The 18,487-nt window shown below is 43.7% G+C and overlaps 1 protein-coding gene across 1 annotated transcript in view; it reads left to right on the top strand.

The window, feature by feature from the left end:
- The first annotated feature begins 963 nt into the window (after nucleotides 1-963).
- Nucleotides 964-18,487, top strand: part of LOC309435132 (uncharacterized protein) — a 56,970-nt gene continuing 39,446 nt past the window's right edge. Inside the window, exons 1-9 of the mRNA XM_082043045.1 lie at nucleotides 964-1,197; nucleotides 9,363-9,477; nucleotides 9,745-9,918; nucleotides 10,040-10,146; nucleotides 10,662-10,799; nucleotides 11,571-11,716; nucleotides 15,137-15,187; nucleotides 17,996-18,029; nucleotides 18,109-18,181. Of these exons, the coding sequence (XP_081899171.1) occupies nucleotides 995-1,197; nucleotides 9,363-9,477; nucleotides 9,745-9,918; nucleotides 10,040-10,146; nucleotides 10,662-10,799; nucleotides 11,571-11,716; nucleotides 15,137-15,187; nucleotides 17,996-18,029; nucleotides 18,109-18,181 (1,041 nt within the window). The 5' untranslated portion in view covers nucleotides 964-994. The remainder of the gene's footprint in view (nucleotides 1,198-9,362; nucleotides 9,478-9,744; nucleotides 9,919-10,039; nucleotides 10,147-10,661; nucleotides 10,800-11,570; nucleotides 11,717-15,136; nucleotides 15,188-17,995; nucleotides 18,030-18,108; nucleotides 18,182-18,487) is intronic.

Below are 18,487 nucleotides of genomic sequence, written 5' to 3' on the forward strand. Positions count from 1 at the left end.
CCCCTGCTGGAGCAGGAACACCTAGAGGTTAGGGTTACACAGGAAGGCGTCCAGACAGGTTTTGAATGTCTCCAGAGAAGGAGACTCCACAATCTCTCTGGGCAGCCTGTTCCAGTGTTCTGTCACCCTCACTGTGAAGAAGTTTCTTCTCAAATTTAAATAGAACCTCCTGTGTTCCAGTTTATATCTACTGCCCCTTGTCTTATCATTGGTTGTCACTGAGAAGAGCCTGGCTCCATCCTCGTGACACTCACCCTTTACGTATTTATAAACATGAATGAGGTCACCCCTCAGTCTCCTCCAAGCTAAAGAGACCCAGCTCCCTCAGCCTTTTCTCATAAGGGAGATGCTCCACTCCCTTAATCCCTGCTTCTCCACTCATTCCTCAGGTTCCTTGCTAAAGCAGCTGTTTTTCAGAGCTCCTTTCATTTGTAGAAGGTGTTACTGTAGAAGAAGTCAACTGTCTTTCCCTATTTTCACAGCTGAAGACACCATTACCAATCAGATGCTGGCAAAGTCCCAACTCCAGAAAACAAGGAGTGGTTCTACTGCGATACGTACAAGTAGGACTGATCAATAAACCAGGACATGAATTGCATTGGAGATTTTGTCCACAAACAGCCTCACACACAAATATGGCGGCCGCCCCTTGCCTACTTAACGGTGCCACTAACGGCCACCACGCTCTCGAGGCGGCGCACGCGGGGAGCCGCCCGCGCGGCGGGCAGAGCCAGCCGTTCCTCCCGTCACCGCCCAACCGCGCCTGCGCCGTCGCGTGGGGGGCGGTGGCCGTTAGCGCTGTTGCCGTTACCGGGGCAGCGAGACGCTGTTGCGTGGGCACCTGCCCCTCGCAGTTCGCCGCGCAGCAGTAGTAGCGGGCGGAGGCCGCTTGCGGGAGCTCCACTCTCCCCGTCCCAGTCCCCGACTCTGCCGGCCGATTGCCTGCTGCCGTTGCTCGCCTGAGGCGGGACCGTGCCCGCGCCCCCGCTGCGGGATGAAGAGGATCTTTGGCTTCGTGTGGAGGAAGAAGGGGCAGCCGCCGTCCGGCGGCGCCTCCCTGCCCTGCCCCGCCGGTGCCTACGACATCCAGTACAAGGAGTTGAGCAAGCTGCACCGCGCGGCTGCCAGCGGAGACCTGGCCCAGGTGCGGCGGCGGCTGAAGAAATTCAGCATCGACGGGCGGGACGAGGAGGCGAGGTAAGGGGGGAGCAGCGCCGCAGGGCGGGGGGCGGCAGCGGCGGGAGCCTCGAGGTGCAGCCGCAGCCCCCGGCAGCGACGCGGCGCTGGGGACAAACGGCCGCGTCGCTGCGAGGGGCGGGAGGGCTGGTTCTGTCACCGAGCTCGGCCCTTGTGCTGCCAGAAACACTTCCATTCGACCTAGCATCCCACTGTCGCCTTTTGTCCCGGTATCGTTTCCTGGAGTCGTATTTCCCTGCGCAGGGGTGGAGGGGAGCTGGCAGCAGAAAGACGGGGTGCATAAGGGACATCACAGCCATTCTCCAGCCACACTCAAAAGTCAAACTGCAATGGCATGCATCTCCGTGTATCTCTAAGGGCTCGGCGTGCAAGTTTAGCAGTTGAGCCAAAAAAGCTGCATTCTCTTACCAGGGAGTAACTTGTGGAGAGGTAGGCACTGCAGTTAGGAAAGAGTTCTAGTGCAAAATGACTGTGTTTTATCTTGGTTCTCTATGCGCAGTTGCCTGATACGTCTTTTATGACTGTGATGTGTCAGCCAAAGCAATAGTCTGATTTTGGGTGGCAGGTACTTAGTTGTTTGTTCTGAGGCTTTCACACAGCTAATCGGTGCCTTGGCTTGGAAGATCTGGGCAGCAACTTGCAGGAGAAACTACTTTTTCTGGCAGGTGTTACTCTGTGGGTTTTTGAGTCAAGCATAGCAAGTGCTTGCAATTATATTTTAAGGAGAAGCCCTGGGCTGCAGCATAGCTCTTAGTGATCCATCATAAGCATAAGGGAATTAGCTGAACTTTTGTGTCATGTATGTGTCAATTCTCTAATGCTTTTTTTTTGAAAAGTCTCGGATTCAAAACCTTTATGACATTTTGAAGACATGCTGGTTTAATAGAGTAGCTCAACATCTATTGCAAAGCCTGGACTTTTGCCAGCCAGCTAGCATACTGCCTTGAAAGCACCTAAATGGGATGAAGTTCAACAAGGTCAAGTGCCAGGTCCTGCGCTTTGGCCACAACAACCCCCTGTGCCCTGCTACAGGCTGGGCACAGAGTGGCTGGAGAGCAGTCAGGCAGAAAGGGACCTGGGGGTACTAATTGACAGGAAGCTCAACGTGAGCCAACAGTGTGCCCAGGTGGCCAAGAAGGCCAATGGTATCCTGTCCTGTATCAAAAATAGCGTGGTCAGCAGGACAAGGGAAGTGATCCTTCCCCTCTACTCTGCATTTGTGAGGCCATACCTGGCGTATTGTGTTCAGTTCTGGGCCCCTCACTTCAGGAAAGATATTGAAGTGCTGGAGCGGTTCCAGAGAAGAGCAACAAGACTGGTGAAGGGACTTGAACACAAGACCTATGGGGAGAGGCTGAGGGAGCTGGGGTTGTTTAGTCTGGAGAAGAAGAGGCTTAGAGGTGACTTAATCACTCTCTATAACTACCTGAAGGGAAGTTATAGCCAGGTGGGGATTGGTCTCTTCTCCCAGGCAGTTAGCAATAGGACAAGGGGGCATGGGCTTAAACTCTGCCAGGGGAAATTTAGGCTGGATATTAGAAAGAAATTCTTTAGGGAGAGAGTGGTCAGGCATTGGAATGGCCTGCCCAGGGAGGTGGTGGACTCACCATCCCTGGAGGTTTCTAAACTGAGATTGGACATGGCGCTTAGTGCCATGATGTAGTAAATGGACTGAAGTTGGACCAAGGGTTGGACTCGATGATCTGTGAGGTCTTTTCCAACCCAGTCGATTCTGTGATTCTGTGATTAAATACAGCTATATTTGTAGGAGAAGCAAGAAAGAGCATGGTAAGCATACACTTCAGTAATGTGTGTTGTGTGCCTTTGTGTTGCCAGTTAGGAGTTGTTTATGCAGCTCGCGATGGGGGATGCAGTTTAAGATGGTCTGAGTGCTTTTTGTGCACACTCCAGCTTCCTGAGTCAAGGTGCCCAATGACATTTGTGGAAATAGCTGCTGAATGTTTCTCTTTTTTTCTTACTACCCCTTCTCTTTGACTGTGGCTGATTCAGTCAGTCATCAGGTCTTAGCAGACCCCGGTAGGAAATTTGGCTGGGTTTTAGATTTTAAGTTCATCTTGTCTAGAAAGCTTTGTTTCCTCTGGAAAGGCTTCCTTCTGTATGTCATACTACTATCAGTGTTATAACTGAGCAAATAAAGTAACACACTGTAAAAAGAAATAAAAACAAACAAACACAAGAGAAAGTAGTGTACATACACAGAGCACTGTGATGATTTTGGCATGACAGTGCCCAGTGCTGAAAAGCTCACCTGAGAGGAATTCAGTGGACAGTCTGCCTGGTTGCTGCAACCCCTGTACACTATACCAGCCATGAGGGTTGCAGGCCCAGCTGTGCCCTCTTAAGTGCTTGTGGCTGTGATATGTGTTGTGAGTGACCATCACATGCAGTTGTGTTTCACAGCTTCACTGTGTCCTCCAGGGACTAGAAGAGTTGACGTAGTTGGAAAGTGATGTAAAGAACAAGAAACGTGACTAGTAATGGCTAAGGTGTGCACTGTTCATATGAGTATCTCTGTTCTGCTCCTCAGGTTTTCCAAAACCAAAATCTTGTACCAGGGACATGGCAAGTATCAGATCTACAGGCTCCTTGCATAAAGAAGGTCCTGTAGCACACAGGACCTCCCAAAAACTGCACCTGGAACGGTATCAGTTAGGAGTGTGCAGTTTTTCAGAGGTGGTCTCCTTCTCTGTTGGGACAGGTGTCCTGCAGAGCAGCAGGAGCTTTACCTTCTGCACAGAGTGAAGCTTGTGCTGCTTTCTGCCTGTGATTTAGAGGAAAACACATGCAAGGACTTTCTGGGTGATTGTGTCTTTGGGTACAACTAGGCTGATTAATTGACATCAGACCTAAAATGTTCTGTGGCTTGAAGGAGCTCTTTACTTTCTGACAAGACTTTAACTTGAAGAAAAAAGTTTCATTTTCTTATGCTGGTCATGTACTGTTGAAATACAGTATTCCTTCCTTAAAGAGGACTTCCTCTGTAGTAGGCTTTTTATGACTATGATAGTCTAACATGTTAGGATGGTCAAATATTACTTTCCTGTAGTCAGGATTACAGAGTCTTGCTCTCTGGTTTGCTACATGTTATCAGAGGCACTTCGGTGCATGTGCATCCTTGTGTTTGGTGCAGTAGTAAACATGCTAGGAAAAAAAAAAGAAAGCAGCATAAATTCTCAAAGCGCAGGGAAATACTAATATTCTTGCGATAAAACCCACCTTCTACATTTCTGATACGCTTCCGGGATGTGAATAATCACGGAAGAACTTAAGAGTTTTACTTGCCATAGCTCTCAGATGCTCAGGCTTTGGTCTCTGTTGTGCCTTGTGTGTTGTCCTGCTGGATGCAGTGACCAACGCCTGGGCCCAGGAATCTGTTTGTGCAGGGTCAGTTTTACGGTGAGGGAAATGTCACCTTACAAAGTGGACTCTCTGGAAGGTTTTTGCTAGCCAGCCTCAGGCATATGGTGTGCAGCTGCTGCTACTTGTAATCTTTTGCTGTTACAAAATCTTTTCTTAAGCTTACTTTTTACAAAGTGAAACTCGTGGTCATATCAATTTATCCCAGCCTGAAATATTTCTTTAGTTGTCTGCCTGTGCTAATTTAATATATTTAATTTTTAGGACACCTCTGCATCTCGCCTGCGCGAATGGCCACGTGGATGTTGTTACATATTTGGTAGAAAGCAAGTGTAAGCTAAATCTTCTTGACAGTGATAACAGATCAGCCCTGATGAAGGTATGTGGAATATGTTATGTGCTTGTAAGTGGGGCTTATGGATTATGCACTAAATGATGTATCTGGCAGGATTCTTTACACAGCCCTATGTAGAAGCATGCATATTGTGGTGGATTGGTATGGAATAGGCATATGTTACTGTTAGGGAATAGAGTGCATGAGCTAATCTTAGAAGGTGCTCTTATTTTCCAGCATTGGGAAGCTGGGGGAATGGTAACAGAGTGAAATGTAAATTCTGGAAGTTTTTCCTTTGTGTGTTGTTCCCAGGCAGTACAGTGCCAGCAAGAAAAATGTGTGGCTATTCTACTAGAACATGGTGCTGAACCAAACCTGCCAGATGCTGATGGCAACACTGCCCTGCATCTGTCTGTCATCTCTCCTAATACGACTGTGGCAGAGCTGCTACTTGATTATGATGCCAATATTGAGGCCCAGAATAAGGTAAATTTTTGTATTTGTTAAGGAAATTCTTTCAAGAAATTGCATTAATATTTCTCTTCAAGGTTGTGTTGTTTTTTTTTTTTTTTTTTATTTTGAACTTTATTTATTTATCTGTCCTTTCAGGAGGGATTTACTCCACTTGCTCTTGCTAGCTCTGAACACCAGGAAGAGATAGTAGAATTTCTCCTTGGGCACGGAGCTAACGTGCATGCTCGAGATCAGCGTGAAAGGTGAGGGGTTAGTCAGAACACTACATGAGTCTCCTTAGTACTGTCTAAGCTGGATTGATGAGAGGCATGAGAATGAGCTCTTAAAGAAAAAAATCAGGGAACCACACGGAAAGAGCTATTTCTGTGTGACTTTTGAAAGCAGGTCTGCACTTGACTGCTGTCATACCTCAGTGGATGCTTTCTGCATTGAGTTTGCAGGAAGGCATTGGCTGTGATGTCCCTTCTGGCAGGAAATGTGCCATTAGCTCAGCAGCGTTGCCTCAATTTGAAAACAACATCTCCTGTGCAGCAGCATGTGTTGTCTGTGTAAAAAGTTATGAAACTTGTTTATGAAGTTATATTGATAGAGGAAACTAACATTTTAAGGGTTAACCAACCACATAAAAAGGGCCTATTAAAGAACCACCACTTTAAGCCACATAATGAATATCTAGTTTAGAGCTGTATGTAACCAGTTGTGTTAAGAAAAAAACAGAACCTCATCGAATGCCAAGATAAGTTTTACAGCACCAGCTGTAACCTTGAGGCGACAAGATAGCCAAGATTTACAGCAAAAAGGAAGTGCCAGTCTGATTTCGTTCGACTTGGCAGCTTGGGTTCCAGCCAATTCATCATAATGAGCCAATGCTGAAATTTTCACTGTGACAAAGCTGAAGGAGCCTTCATCCAAAGACCCCTCCTCAAAATCACCAAGTGGCACTGCACAGGTGCAAGAGGGGAGGGTCAAAGAGGAGGCTATGGAAATGGTTATCTGAGACTGATTTTAGAAGAGGCGGGGAAAGGTTATGAATATGTATAGGCATTCCTGGGGTTATTATGAATATGTAATACCTTACTGTATTTAAGCACATTTCTTATTGTTAAAAGGTATGCGTGTTGGGTGGAGCGAATCCCCCACGCACCCAGCGCTGTTTTGCTTATGCTCTAATGAACATGTGTTTAAGGAATACAATTAAGGAATTGGATTAAACGTTTTTTATACATAGAAAAATCGTAAGTTGTTTATTTCATGAGCAAATAAAGTAACACACTCTAAAAAATAAAAGACACCCAACCAAACAAACAAAAAAACCCAACCAAAAAAAAAAAACCACAAGAGAAAATAGTGTACGTACATAGAGCACTGTGATGATTTTGGCATGACAGTGCCCAGTGCTGAAAAGCTCACCTGAGAGGAATTCAGTGGACAGTCTGCCTGGTTGCTGCAACCCTGGTTGCTGCCATGAGGGTTGCAGGCCCAGCTGTGCCCTCTTAAGTGCTTGTGGCTGTGATATGTGTTGTGAGTGACCATCACATGCAGTTGTGTTTCAGAGCTTCACTGTGTCCTCCAGGGACCGGAAGAGTTGACATAGTTGGAAAGATATGTAAAGAATAAGAAATGTGACTAGTAATGGCTAAGGTGTGCATTGTTCATATGAGTATCTCTGTTCTGCTCCTCAGGATTTCCAAAACCAAAATCTTGTACCAGGGACATGGCAAGTATCAGACCTATAGGCTCCTTGCATAAAGTAGGTAGGTCCTGTAGCCCACAGGACCTCCCAAAAACTGCACCTGGAACAGTATCAGTTAGGAGAGGGCAGCTTTTCAGAGGTGGTCTAGCAAAGCCTTCAGCCTTACTGAACGAGATGGGCAGAACTTAGCAGGGAGTTGGAAGCACTGTAGGCATGATGCCAGCTAGTCATGAATCCTGGGTCGAAGCTAATCGCTAAGAGAGATTTACCTTGTCAGCTGCCTGTCAGAGTGAACTCTAGAGCTTTTCATTGCTTAGCTTGTAGCTGCTGGGTCATGGGCTCAAGTGCTGTTGGAAATGCATGACGCCAGCCTGCTGTTTCCCTGTTGTATCCCATTGGGGCGGTTTTGCAGCTGCTCAGGCATCAGCAGTTCTCTTTTACCCCATGGCTGATCAGCATAGGATTGCAGAAGCAGGAGAAGCAGAGTCTGGACAGGGTCCCCACGGCTGGGTGGCAGAGCAGCTTTGATGTTACTGGAGGTTTCTTGCAGGTACGTGAAACTGTGATATTCCCTGCCAGCCTGTTCCCTAAAGTGGATCTTCTGTGGAGCTCAGCAGGCCTTGCTGCAAGCAGAGCCATCTCCTTTCCTGTTGGCAGGCTGAGAGGCTTGGTTGAGGAGGGCAGCAACCAGTTGCAGGTTTCCTGAAGGCTTTTCGGTTTGCAGAGCTGATAGTGACTTCTTGAGGTTTGTCATGTTTCATAGTGCTTGCTAGTAGAAGCTTTTAGGTGATGGTGGAATCCTTCATGGCCAGTTACGGTCAGCGCTCCCAGATAATCTTAGTCAGTCATTTCTTCAGATATGGAGGATCCTGTATACTTACATGGGAATTTCTCAGGAAGTGGTGGTAGTCACCATTGAGGGACTCCTCCGTTGATGGTTCTGTCTCTTCCCCATCTGTAGCAAGATATTGCAAGTTCTGTGTTCTGCGTGTTTTTCTTGTCCTCGTCCTTGTTGCCATGGAGGAGGCGCATCAGCTGCACTGTAACGAGAAGTATCTGCATTACGAATTACTGTGTTTCTGCATCACATACCACTGCATTTGTTTACCTCTCCCTTTTCATTGCCACCTAGCCAGTGGGAGAGAGCTGCTGTCCTCTTGCTTCTCAGCAAGGTACCAAAGCAATTGCAATGTTAGTTGAGCATTTCTAAATACAGACAAGGACCTACCCACAGTGTTGCAGTTCAAAACTGGTGCTGCCATCCCCCTCAGTTTTAGAGGAACTGCAGGATTGTTATTGCATCTCCTTCAAGGGAGAAAGGTCCTGTGTGTTTTGTGGATTGTCTCCTTCTCCGTTGGGACAGGTGTCCTGCAGAGCAGCAGGAGCTTTACCTTCTGCACAGAGTGAAGCTTGTGCTGCTTTCTGCCTGTGATTTAGAGGGAAACACATGCAAGGACTTTCTGGGTGATTGTGTCTTTGGGTACAACTAGGCTGATTAATTGACATCAGACCTAAGATGTTCTGTGGCTTGAAGGAGCTCTTTTCTTTCTGACAAGACTTTAACTTGAAGAAAAAAGTTTCATTTTCTTATGCTGGTCATGTACTGTTGAAATACAGTATTCCTTCCTTGAAGAGGACTTCCTCTGTAGTAGGCTTTTTATGACTATGATAGTTTAACATGTCGGGATGGTCAAATATTACTTTCCTGTAGTCAGGATTACAGAGTCTTCCTCTCTGGTTTGCTACATGTTATCAGAGGCACTTCGGTGCATGTGCATCCTTGTGTTTGGTGCAGTAGTAAACATGCTAGGAAAAAAAAAAGAAAGCAGCATAAATTCTCAAAGCGCAGGGAAATACTAATATTCTTGCGATAAAACCCACCTTCTACATTTCTGATACGCTTCTGGGATGTGAATAATCACGGAAGAACTTAAGAGTTTTACTTGCCATAGCTCTCAGATGCTCAGGCTTTGGTCTCTGTTGTGCCTTGTGTGTTGTCCTGCTGGATGCAGTGACCAACGCCTGGGCCCAGGAATCTGTTTGTGCAGGGTCAGTTTTACGGTGAGGGAAATGTCACCTTACAAAGTGGACTCTCTGGAAGGTTTTTGCTAGCCAGCCTCAGGCATATGGTGTGCAGCTGCTGCTACTTGTAATCTTTTGCTGTTACAAAATCTTTTCTTAAGCTTACTTTTTACAAAGTGAAACTCGTGGTCATATCAATTTATCCCAGCCTGAAATATTTCTTTAGTTGTCTGCCTGTGCTAATTTAATATATTTAATTTTTAGGACACCTCTGCATCTCGCCTGCGCGAATGGCCACGTGGATGTTGTTACATATTTGGTAGAAAGCAAGTGTAAGCTTAATCTTCTTGACAGTGATAACAGATCAGCCCTGATGAAGGTATGTGGAATATGTTATGTGCTTGTAAGTGGGGCTTATGGATTATGCACTAAATGATGTATCTGGCAGGATTCTTTACACAGCCCTATGTAGAAACATGCATATTGTGGTGGATTGGCATGGAATAGGCATATGTTACTGTTAGGGAATAGAGTGCATGAGCTAATCTTAGAAGGTGCTCTTATTTTCCAGCATTGGGAAGCTGGGGGAATGGTAACAGAGTGAAATGTAAACGCTGGAAGTTTTTCCTTTGTGTGTTGTTCCCAGGCAGTACAGTGCCAGCAAGAAAAATGTGTGGCTATTCTACTAGAACATGGTGCTGAACCAAACCTGCCAGATGCTGATGGCAACACTGCCCTGCATCTGTCTGTCATCTCTCCTAATACAGCTGTGGCAGAGCTGCTACTTGATTATGATGCCAATATTGAGGCCCAGAATAAGGTAAATTTTTGTATTTGTTAAGGAAATTCTTTCAAGAAATTGCAGTAATATTTCTCTTCAAGGTTGTGTGTGTTTTTTTTTTTTTTTATTTTGAACTTTATTTATTTATCTGTCCTTTCAGGAGGGATTTACTCCACTTGCTCTTGCTATCTCTGAACACCAGGAAGAGATAGTAGAATTTCTCCTTGGGCACGGAGCTAACGTGCATGCTCGAGATCAGCGTGAAAGGTGAGGGGTTAGTCAGAACACTACATGAGTCTCTTTAGTACTCTCTAAGCTGGATTGATGAGAGGCATGAGAATGAGCTCTTAAAGAAAAAAAATCAGGGAACCACACAGAAAGAGCTATTTCTGTGTGACTTTTGAAAGCAGGTCTGCACTTGACTGCTGTCATACCTCAGTGGATGCTTTCTGCATTGAGTTTGCAAGAAGGCATTGGCTGTGATGTCCCTTCTGGCAGGAAACGTGCCATTAGCTCAGCAGCGTTGCCTCAATTTGAAAACAACATCTCCTGTGCAGCAGCATAAGTGTTGTCTATGTGGAAGCTCTGTGTGAAGATTGAACTTTTGTTTTGACTTCCTCTCCCGTTTTGCTGTTGTTTTTAATACTTAATGAAAACCACTATTTTTTTGTTCATTTTGAAGTAATTGGACAATACTATTTTTTGAGAGCAAATAGGAATAAAAATAATTACAGTGTCTGTGTGAAAGGATCTATTTTTTTATCATATTTTGGATGTTTCAGAACACCACTTATGATTGCTGCTTCTGATGGGGAGCTTAATTTGGTCAAGCTGCTTCTTCGGTATGGTGCTGATGTTTCCCATACAGACCCTCATGAATGGACAGCTGAAGATTATGCTGTTATTCATGGACATTCTAGGTAAATTTTTAACTTTTTCTAATGATAAAGTTGTCAGCTATCAGCGTGGCTTTGGAACATCTGTGGTAACAGCTCAAAGGTTTAATGGTGTGTTGAGACCTGTCTAGATGCTGTGCTCAGTGGCATCTTCCAATACGTATTGTTCCTGTGTCTAGTGTTAATCTGGAAGTTGAGGAAAATTTCCGCCCAGAATTCTCTCTTAGATTTCAAGTTTTGTTGCAAAGCTCCCATTTGACCAATAAAAGCTCTAAAAAGTGTCTGTATCTTACTGTTATCCAGTGGTGGAACTTGGCAAACTGCAATGCATGTAAACCCTCTCTCCAGACCAGCACTACTGTCTTTACTGACTTCCATTACAATGCCCACGAACTACCAGCCTTTTATTGTAGAGGAGGTCTAACTGATATCCCTTTTGTTAAAATGTTAAGCAGTTTTAATCCTGTCTGCATAGCTTTGTTCATGTGGGTGTTCCTTCTCTAAGGTGGTTATGTGTGCTCAAAAACCAGGCTGAAAAAAATGTACCAAGCAGGAGTTAATAACTTTGTTGGGATGAATATCCGTCTCTAGAATTAATATGACTGTAAGAAATATTGAAGTCATGCCATAAGTTCTGTGTGTATTACCCTGAGCAAATACATACAAGTATTTAAATTCATATGGCTATGAATGTGCACAGGATGGATAATAAATGGCTGCTAACTATTCTGTTAGATGGTATAAGCAAGTATATGGTTATTTTTGCCAATATATTTCCTTTCTTTCTCTCTACAGTCTTAGTGAACTACTGGCACAACACGCAGACTCAGAAAACACAGCAGAAGCTTCTGCAGGTGCTGCGCCAGGCCTCCCAGTACTTAGCATTCCTCCCTGGGCAGGAACTGCTGGCATTATGTTGGGTGCACCTGCTGTGGACAGAGGTAGGATCCTTAATCATGGAGGAGCTCAGGAGGAAAATCACTATGGCCTTTTCTTTAGGTGTTTTGTATGTTAACGCTTGTTGTGTTCACCATTGACTTCAGTGGAGGTGTCAGTGAGAGTAGGACAAGAAGTTTTGTGAATGCGCTTACTTGTTGCTAGTTGGAGATGCTTCTCGTCAGACTGTGAATTGGGATTTTTGTGTTCCGTGTCCACTTAGGGCTTGTTCCCTTCCGCCTGTCAGATTGCCCATCTCTAGATTGTTTATCTAGAGGAAGAGAGAAGTGGGACAGGGAAGAAACTAGGCGGGAGTGGTTTTGTTTTTCAGATGTGTCCTTTTACCTGTAGATGGCCATTCAGATTGTGAAAATCCAATCGTAAAAGCAGTAGGTTCATCCTGAGTAGTTGTTCATCTTTCTGTAGTTAGGAAGTAACAGATGAGTTAACAGGAAGATATGTCCTGTTGATTTCCACAGAGTTTGTGTGTCTTTGTGTTGACTTTGTTAACAACAACAATGCACTGTGTATACTGTATCTTCTTGGACATCGTTTGATTTACAATGAAAATAATGGGTTTCTTTCACTTTCAGTAATTTTATGAAATAAACTTTAAAAAAATCTGTATTACCTCGTGATCCAGAAAAAAATCAGCTAAATTGACCTGTGATAAAAAATAATTAACTCTTTCAGTGAGTTTTTAAAATCCAGTCTATGCTTATGAGCATAACTGTAGAGGAATCTTAGAAAATTAATATTTTCATGTAAACAAAATTGTTTGTCTTGAACTTTATAACTCAGGCCCTACAGTGGGAGGTTTTATTCTTTCTGGTTTTTTAAGGGTGTTATATCAGAACTATGTGGCAAATGGGCAGCAGACACTGTTCAAACACAGTTCATTACTCCTTTTTTTAAAATATGAGCACGACATGGGATGTTTTTCCTCATTGACTTTTCCAAGATAGGAGAATATGGGAATTTAATTTAGAGCAGTTGCTTTGATCTAGTTGGAGATTTGTGAAGTTTCTTGATAGAAGAAGGAGGATTGAAGGAGGATTTTCATTGTGCGGTGCTATTTTTGTGGGTGGTGGTGGTATTGGTGTTGTTTTAAGGGCTTGGTACAGGTAGTTTAATCAGCAAAATATTGCTTTCAGCCAAACAGCACTCTCTGTTACTGCTTCCTGTGAATGTAGATAATTGCTGTGATACCACATTGTAGTGGCTGATAGGCCTGAGTTATTATTTTAAAATATGACTTGAAGAATACTATTGGGTGATTCTGAAACTGACATACCCTCAGTGAAAATAATTTGCCCCATTCCTTGAAAATGATCATACTACTAATACAAGTCCCCAGTATTATGGGAAGTCTTTACTTCTTATGTTCATTTGAAGAGGCATCATAAATGCGAAGAGAATGTTATGCAAGTTAAGGACCTGGAAGGAGAAAGTGTGTGCTGTTCTCAGTCTGCTTCTAGTAAGGCTTGGTTTTCTTCTGAGTAGCATGAATCCTTTTGATCTTGTGCTCAGTCTCTTGGAAGATGACCTCAGTGTGTTGAGAGAGATGAGTAGCATATAGAGGACACTCATTGGCGTTAATTCTGCAGTGTCTGGCTTGCACCTGCAAAGCACATGTCCTGCATCATGATAGTCCCTTTGATACGCTGCATAACAGGCTTTGAAGCCTCTGTTAGTGGAGAAGCTGGGATGATCTTGAGTGACCAGAGAAACACCCACTTCAGAATTACTTTATTTTGCTCTTCTCTATTGTTTTCCTGGCATCTTCAGTGTTGTCCTTATCCCTTTTGCTGGTTTTGTACTTGTCAAACATTCTTCAAAATATTCTCCTCTAATGAGCAAGTCAGCATACTTAAGAAGTTGGCACAAGCTTATTTGATTGTTTACTTCTTGTCAGAACATGAACCTTTCTATTAATCACAGGCGAGTTTGCAAAAACCTCCAAATGAATGGCTTCCAGCCCTAGCATATTGAATGACAGACCTTTTGGATTTGAAGTTGGAATTTCTTTGGCAAAAATAACAATTCTGCAACTTTTCTAAAGGCAAGGATTCAGATTTCCTGTGTGTCTGCAGTGGCAGCTTGTTTTAGCTGCTGCACTGCCTATTAGCATATTGTTCCTTCAGTGTTTCCCTGAGTCCCTTCAGACACTGTTGGTTTTTAATCGTAGAGCTCTTGGAAAATAAGTGAGTGCTTCAGTGTGATTTACATCTCCTGAGGTCAGGAAAAGTTGTCCTGTATCACTTTTGAAGAAAACCAAGAAATGGAGATGGGATGCGAAACCATCTTGAGGTCTTTAAGTGTATGTTTTTTGGTAGGAATCCTTTTGCCACATCCGTTACATGTATTTAGAGTAAAATCAATATCAGCAGGACACCCTTCTGCTCTGAGACAAATGTTTCCTTACCACAGAGAAATTTGGTGTCAGGTAGCTGCAATAACAGAACCTCACTATTAAAATAAAAAATTTTACTAAATAGGATGGGTGGAGCAGGTGGTTGGTGATTTATATTCTAAAACTTCTGCCCCACAATACACAGACATGCACAGGCACAGAAACACGCATGCGTGACACTCACAACAGTCCACGCACCTGTTTTGGTCCACTTGTGGCCTGCCCTATGGTGCTGAGGGAACAGGGTATTCATTCAGACTGCTTGTCATGTCTGCATTCTGGTTGGTGGCGTAGGCTGCCGCATGTCAGCAGTTTAGCATGGTCACATCAATGTAAGCAGGACTCTCTTGTCTTCACACTGATGTAGGAGGGTCCTATGTATCAGGCACCAACTGACACAGCTTTTAAGGTGAGCTGGTTTAAGGCAACATGTTTCTGGGCTGCTTTTTCAGTGAGGGATAACAAGCATGCTAAAGCTGTAACTTGAATGATTGTAGATAACATAATGGCTGGAAGTTGTGTAGTGGTGGAGCCAAGATTTCCTTCAAAATGTCTGGACAGTGTATGTCCAAAGTTCAGTTGTTGGCACTTAGGGATTTTGGGATGCTTAGAGGGAGTGGGTTTGAGTGTGCTGTATGTATAAAGCACTCTACAAATACGAAGGAATTGCGTTTGCAGTCTATGCTAGATGAGAACTAATCAAGTTAGCAGTACATTTCTGGTAATCTGTTGCAGTATTTCAAAATGTTGGAATGTAGGTATTTTACATGGAGCTAGTAAATTAAGTTACACTGTTTGACACTGTCCCTTGAGAGTAGAGTTCTGCCGTTTGTGATTGTTTTCATTTCTAGCACTTAAAACTGTAGAGTAGGCTCGTAGTTGCAGTACATTCTCCCATTGCTGTAGTTTTGTTGATGTGCTGTTTATGTTTTCCAAATTTCTGGGAATTGAACTTTATTCTGATGTCACTGTTTCGTCTGTCCTTTTCATGCCTTTTCCTAAATGGATATAGAAATGCAACAATCTCCTAACTACACATCAAGAACAGGAAAATCAAGGAAAGGTATTCTGTACAGTAGCATTTCAAATATGAAACACGTTGTATTATGTACAAATACATCTATGATGTTTTGTATCCTGGAGGACCCTATTTTGATGGGTTTGCTTTTATAAATCAGATTTGTGAGCAGTCTTTGGGCACTTTTTGTTTGTTTGCATGTTTTGCGTGAGTCATTTGTTATTGAATCGTTTGCTTTGTGTCATCAGTGACAGTATTTTTTTTTTTTTTTTTAAATATGTTCTTTGATTGCTCCAAAATGGAAATAGACTTCAGTTAAAGGGGAAACAAGTAATCCCCAGAGACAGCTTTTCTAGATCTTGTTTCTGTGGTAGGGAATCAAGGTCTGTCTGAAAGCATGCTCATGAACTTCCTCTGTTGCCTTCTAACAGGCAATGTGACCTGGTTTCGATCATTGCTTAAAGTTACTGTACGTTGAAAGCCGAAGTTCGGATAACTTCCTTAGCTGATTTGATTAATTATAACTGTACTAATCAAAAATATATCTGAAGTATTGTGTCAAGAGTTTGTAACTGGCTGTTCCTCCCTATCCCCCCAGTTCTAAGAGGCATGTTTTCATTCAGCTTGGGACGTTAGCAGGTAGATTAGACTGTGAGCACTGAGTTTACAGGAAGCTGCAGAATGTAAAAATAATTACTCTTTTAAAATATGATGTGTTTGTAGTAGGAAACATTAAAAATCAGAGACTGTATTAGTATTTTAGCTAGTTCAGCTTGCACTGGAAGTTTCAGCCTCTAGGTTTTGTCTGTGTGACGTGTCTACACTGAACATGTCTACTGTATTTCATGGTCTGAAAGCCTTGTTCAGGTCAGGAGATGTACTCATCAAAGTTCCCACATAAACCCTGTCTTTCGGACAGACGCAATTTGCATGCTCGTTTGTGGTTTACTGGTAGTAGAAGAGATGTCTTCCAGCATGGTATGCCTTTGTTGTCTTTTGCCTTCAATGACTTTGCCCAACACCTCAGTTTGGTTGTCAGCATGTGACTTCATGGGAGGTCACCTGTCTCCATCTCCTGTTTATAAACAACTTCATTTTGTTATGATAGTTAACAAGAATTAGTTATTGAGAACTTGAGGAGTGCTGAAATTGCTGCTCTGTGGAGGTTATATTTGTTTGGTTTTCCCTTCCGTCTTGGGACTTGAAGAGCCCTTTTGTTTCATCTTAGTTGTTGATAGTTGAGATGTTAGCACTCTTCAGGCTGGATTCCTTGAGTGCAGATTTCATTAGGACATCAGCGATGTGCTAGAGGGCACTCTCATTGAGTTTGCAGATGGCCCCAAACTGGGGGGATCATTCTATACGCTCCAGGGCAGCGCTGCCATTCAGAGGGACCTTGGCGAGCTGGAGAAAAGGACTGTCAGGCATGTCTTACAAAATGCAGCAAGGACAAATGCCAAGTCCTGCACACAGAGAGGAACAGCCTCTTGCTACAAAACATGTTGGGACTGCCTGGCTGGAGAGCTGCTTTGCTGAGAAGGACCAGAGGGTCTTGGCAGGGAGTGAGCTGAGCGTGAGCCAGCAGAGTGCCCTGGCGACTGAGAAGCTCGACAGTGTCCCGGGCTGTATTAAGAGCAGCATAGCCAAGAAACTGAGAAAAGTGATTGTCCATCCTCTTTGGCAACTCACTGGAGTGTGTCCAGTTCCCTGGGTACAATTTTGAGCCCCCAGTGCAAGAGGGACTGGTCTTTCAACAGTGAGCAAATTCAGTGGAGGGCCATCCAGTTTGTCTAGGGCAGGAGTACTTGCCCTTTGAGCAGAGGCTGAGGAAACTGGGCTTGTTCAGCCTAGAGAAGAACTGACTTTGAAGGGGTCCTAGCTGCAGCTTCCAGTACATATGAGGCGAAGACAAAGCCATGTTCTTCCCAGTGCTGCATGACAGGAGGTGGAGACACCAGAGGCATAAACGCAAACAAGAGAGTGTCTAACTGAATGTGAGAAGCTGCACTGTGATAAGGACAGTCAAACAGCGAGGTTGTACAGTCTCCTTCCTTGGAGGTGTTCAAGACTGGTCTGGATAAAGCCTTAAACAACCTTATCTGACCTCTTCACTACGCCTGTCTTGAAGAGGTGTTGGCTAAGAGACTTCCTGAAGTCCCTTCTGACCTGATTTGTCCTATGATCCTGTATCCAAGTTGCCTTCATACCGCTGACGAAAGCTTGGTGTGTAGCATAGAATGCCCTGGTTATTATGCCCCTTTTGTCTGTTGAATGCCCTTTTCTGTGCAGCATAGAGAACTGCTGGTGATTCTTCTACCTGAGGATAAGCTTGAGATCTTAACTGTACTTTGTGGTTTTTTTCTTTACATTTTCAGATTAATCTGTAACTGGGTAGAGCATTAGGTAGTGTAGCATGTAGCATCATGTTATACATGTTACATAGAGTAGTAAAATCTCTGCATGTGATGTGTTCTCATGTGTAATATGAGTACTTCAGAGGTTCATGTACTTAGTATTTTGCTAAACCACCAGCATTATGTTAACTGTTAACTAACATAGTGTATTCCTACTATGCTTATTTTTTTAGTTTAGAGGTGTTTCTTAAACTTGTAGGACATAAGAGTCCAAAGGAGAGAGAACTCTGGTATTTTTGTTGTCTTTTTTAATTCAGTATGTCTTGAAAAATAAGTCGCTTTGGAAATAGATTCATTCATGTTGTCTTGTGTTGAATTGACTGCCCAAAGTTTCATTCTCTTATGACCTTTAGAGTTGTCCATGTGAGATATTTATATGTATTGGTTAATTTTTTGCATGCCAAATCTAATTTCAACATGTCAATGAATTTTTACACAGCAATAGATGACTCTTCCCAAGGAGACTCAATAAGGTAAGACTTTGAAAATACCTAGCACGTACCTGAGGAATCATTTGAGAGACACAGCACTCATTTTGCTTTGCTTTTTAAGAAGCTCTGAGAAAGAGGAGGGTGATGACAGTTGGCATACCTCTGAGGAAGAAGAACTCGATTTTACCCCCAAGGTACGGTGCCTTTACAGGAAAAATGTTCTGCAAAAATAAGTGATTTGAAGGCAAGTTTTCTCTGGGATTGACAGAAGCTGCAGTTCCAGCCAATATTCTTTTCTCCTTAGAAGCAGCCTCTGGCCTGCCAGCCTCTCTTCTGCTGTGAGTTTTTCCCTAAAAGACCTGTGACTGTGGCCAAGCATGCAGTAGATTTGTGGTTTGGGGCAAAAGAGCAATAGGTGACGGGATAAACAACCACATGGTTTTATTTATTCTTGTTCATTTGAGTCAGATTTGCAGACCCTGCAAGTTGATAAGTTACTA

Source organism: Streptopelia decaocto (assembly GCF_964273445.1).
Source record: "Streptopelia decaocto genome assembly, chromosome: 1".
In the NCBI taxonomy this organism is placed as follows: Eukaryota; Metazoa; Chordata; class Aves; order Columbiformes; family Columbidae; genus Streptopelia; species Streptopelia decaocto.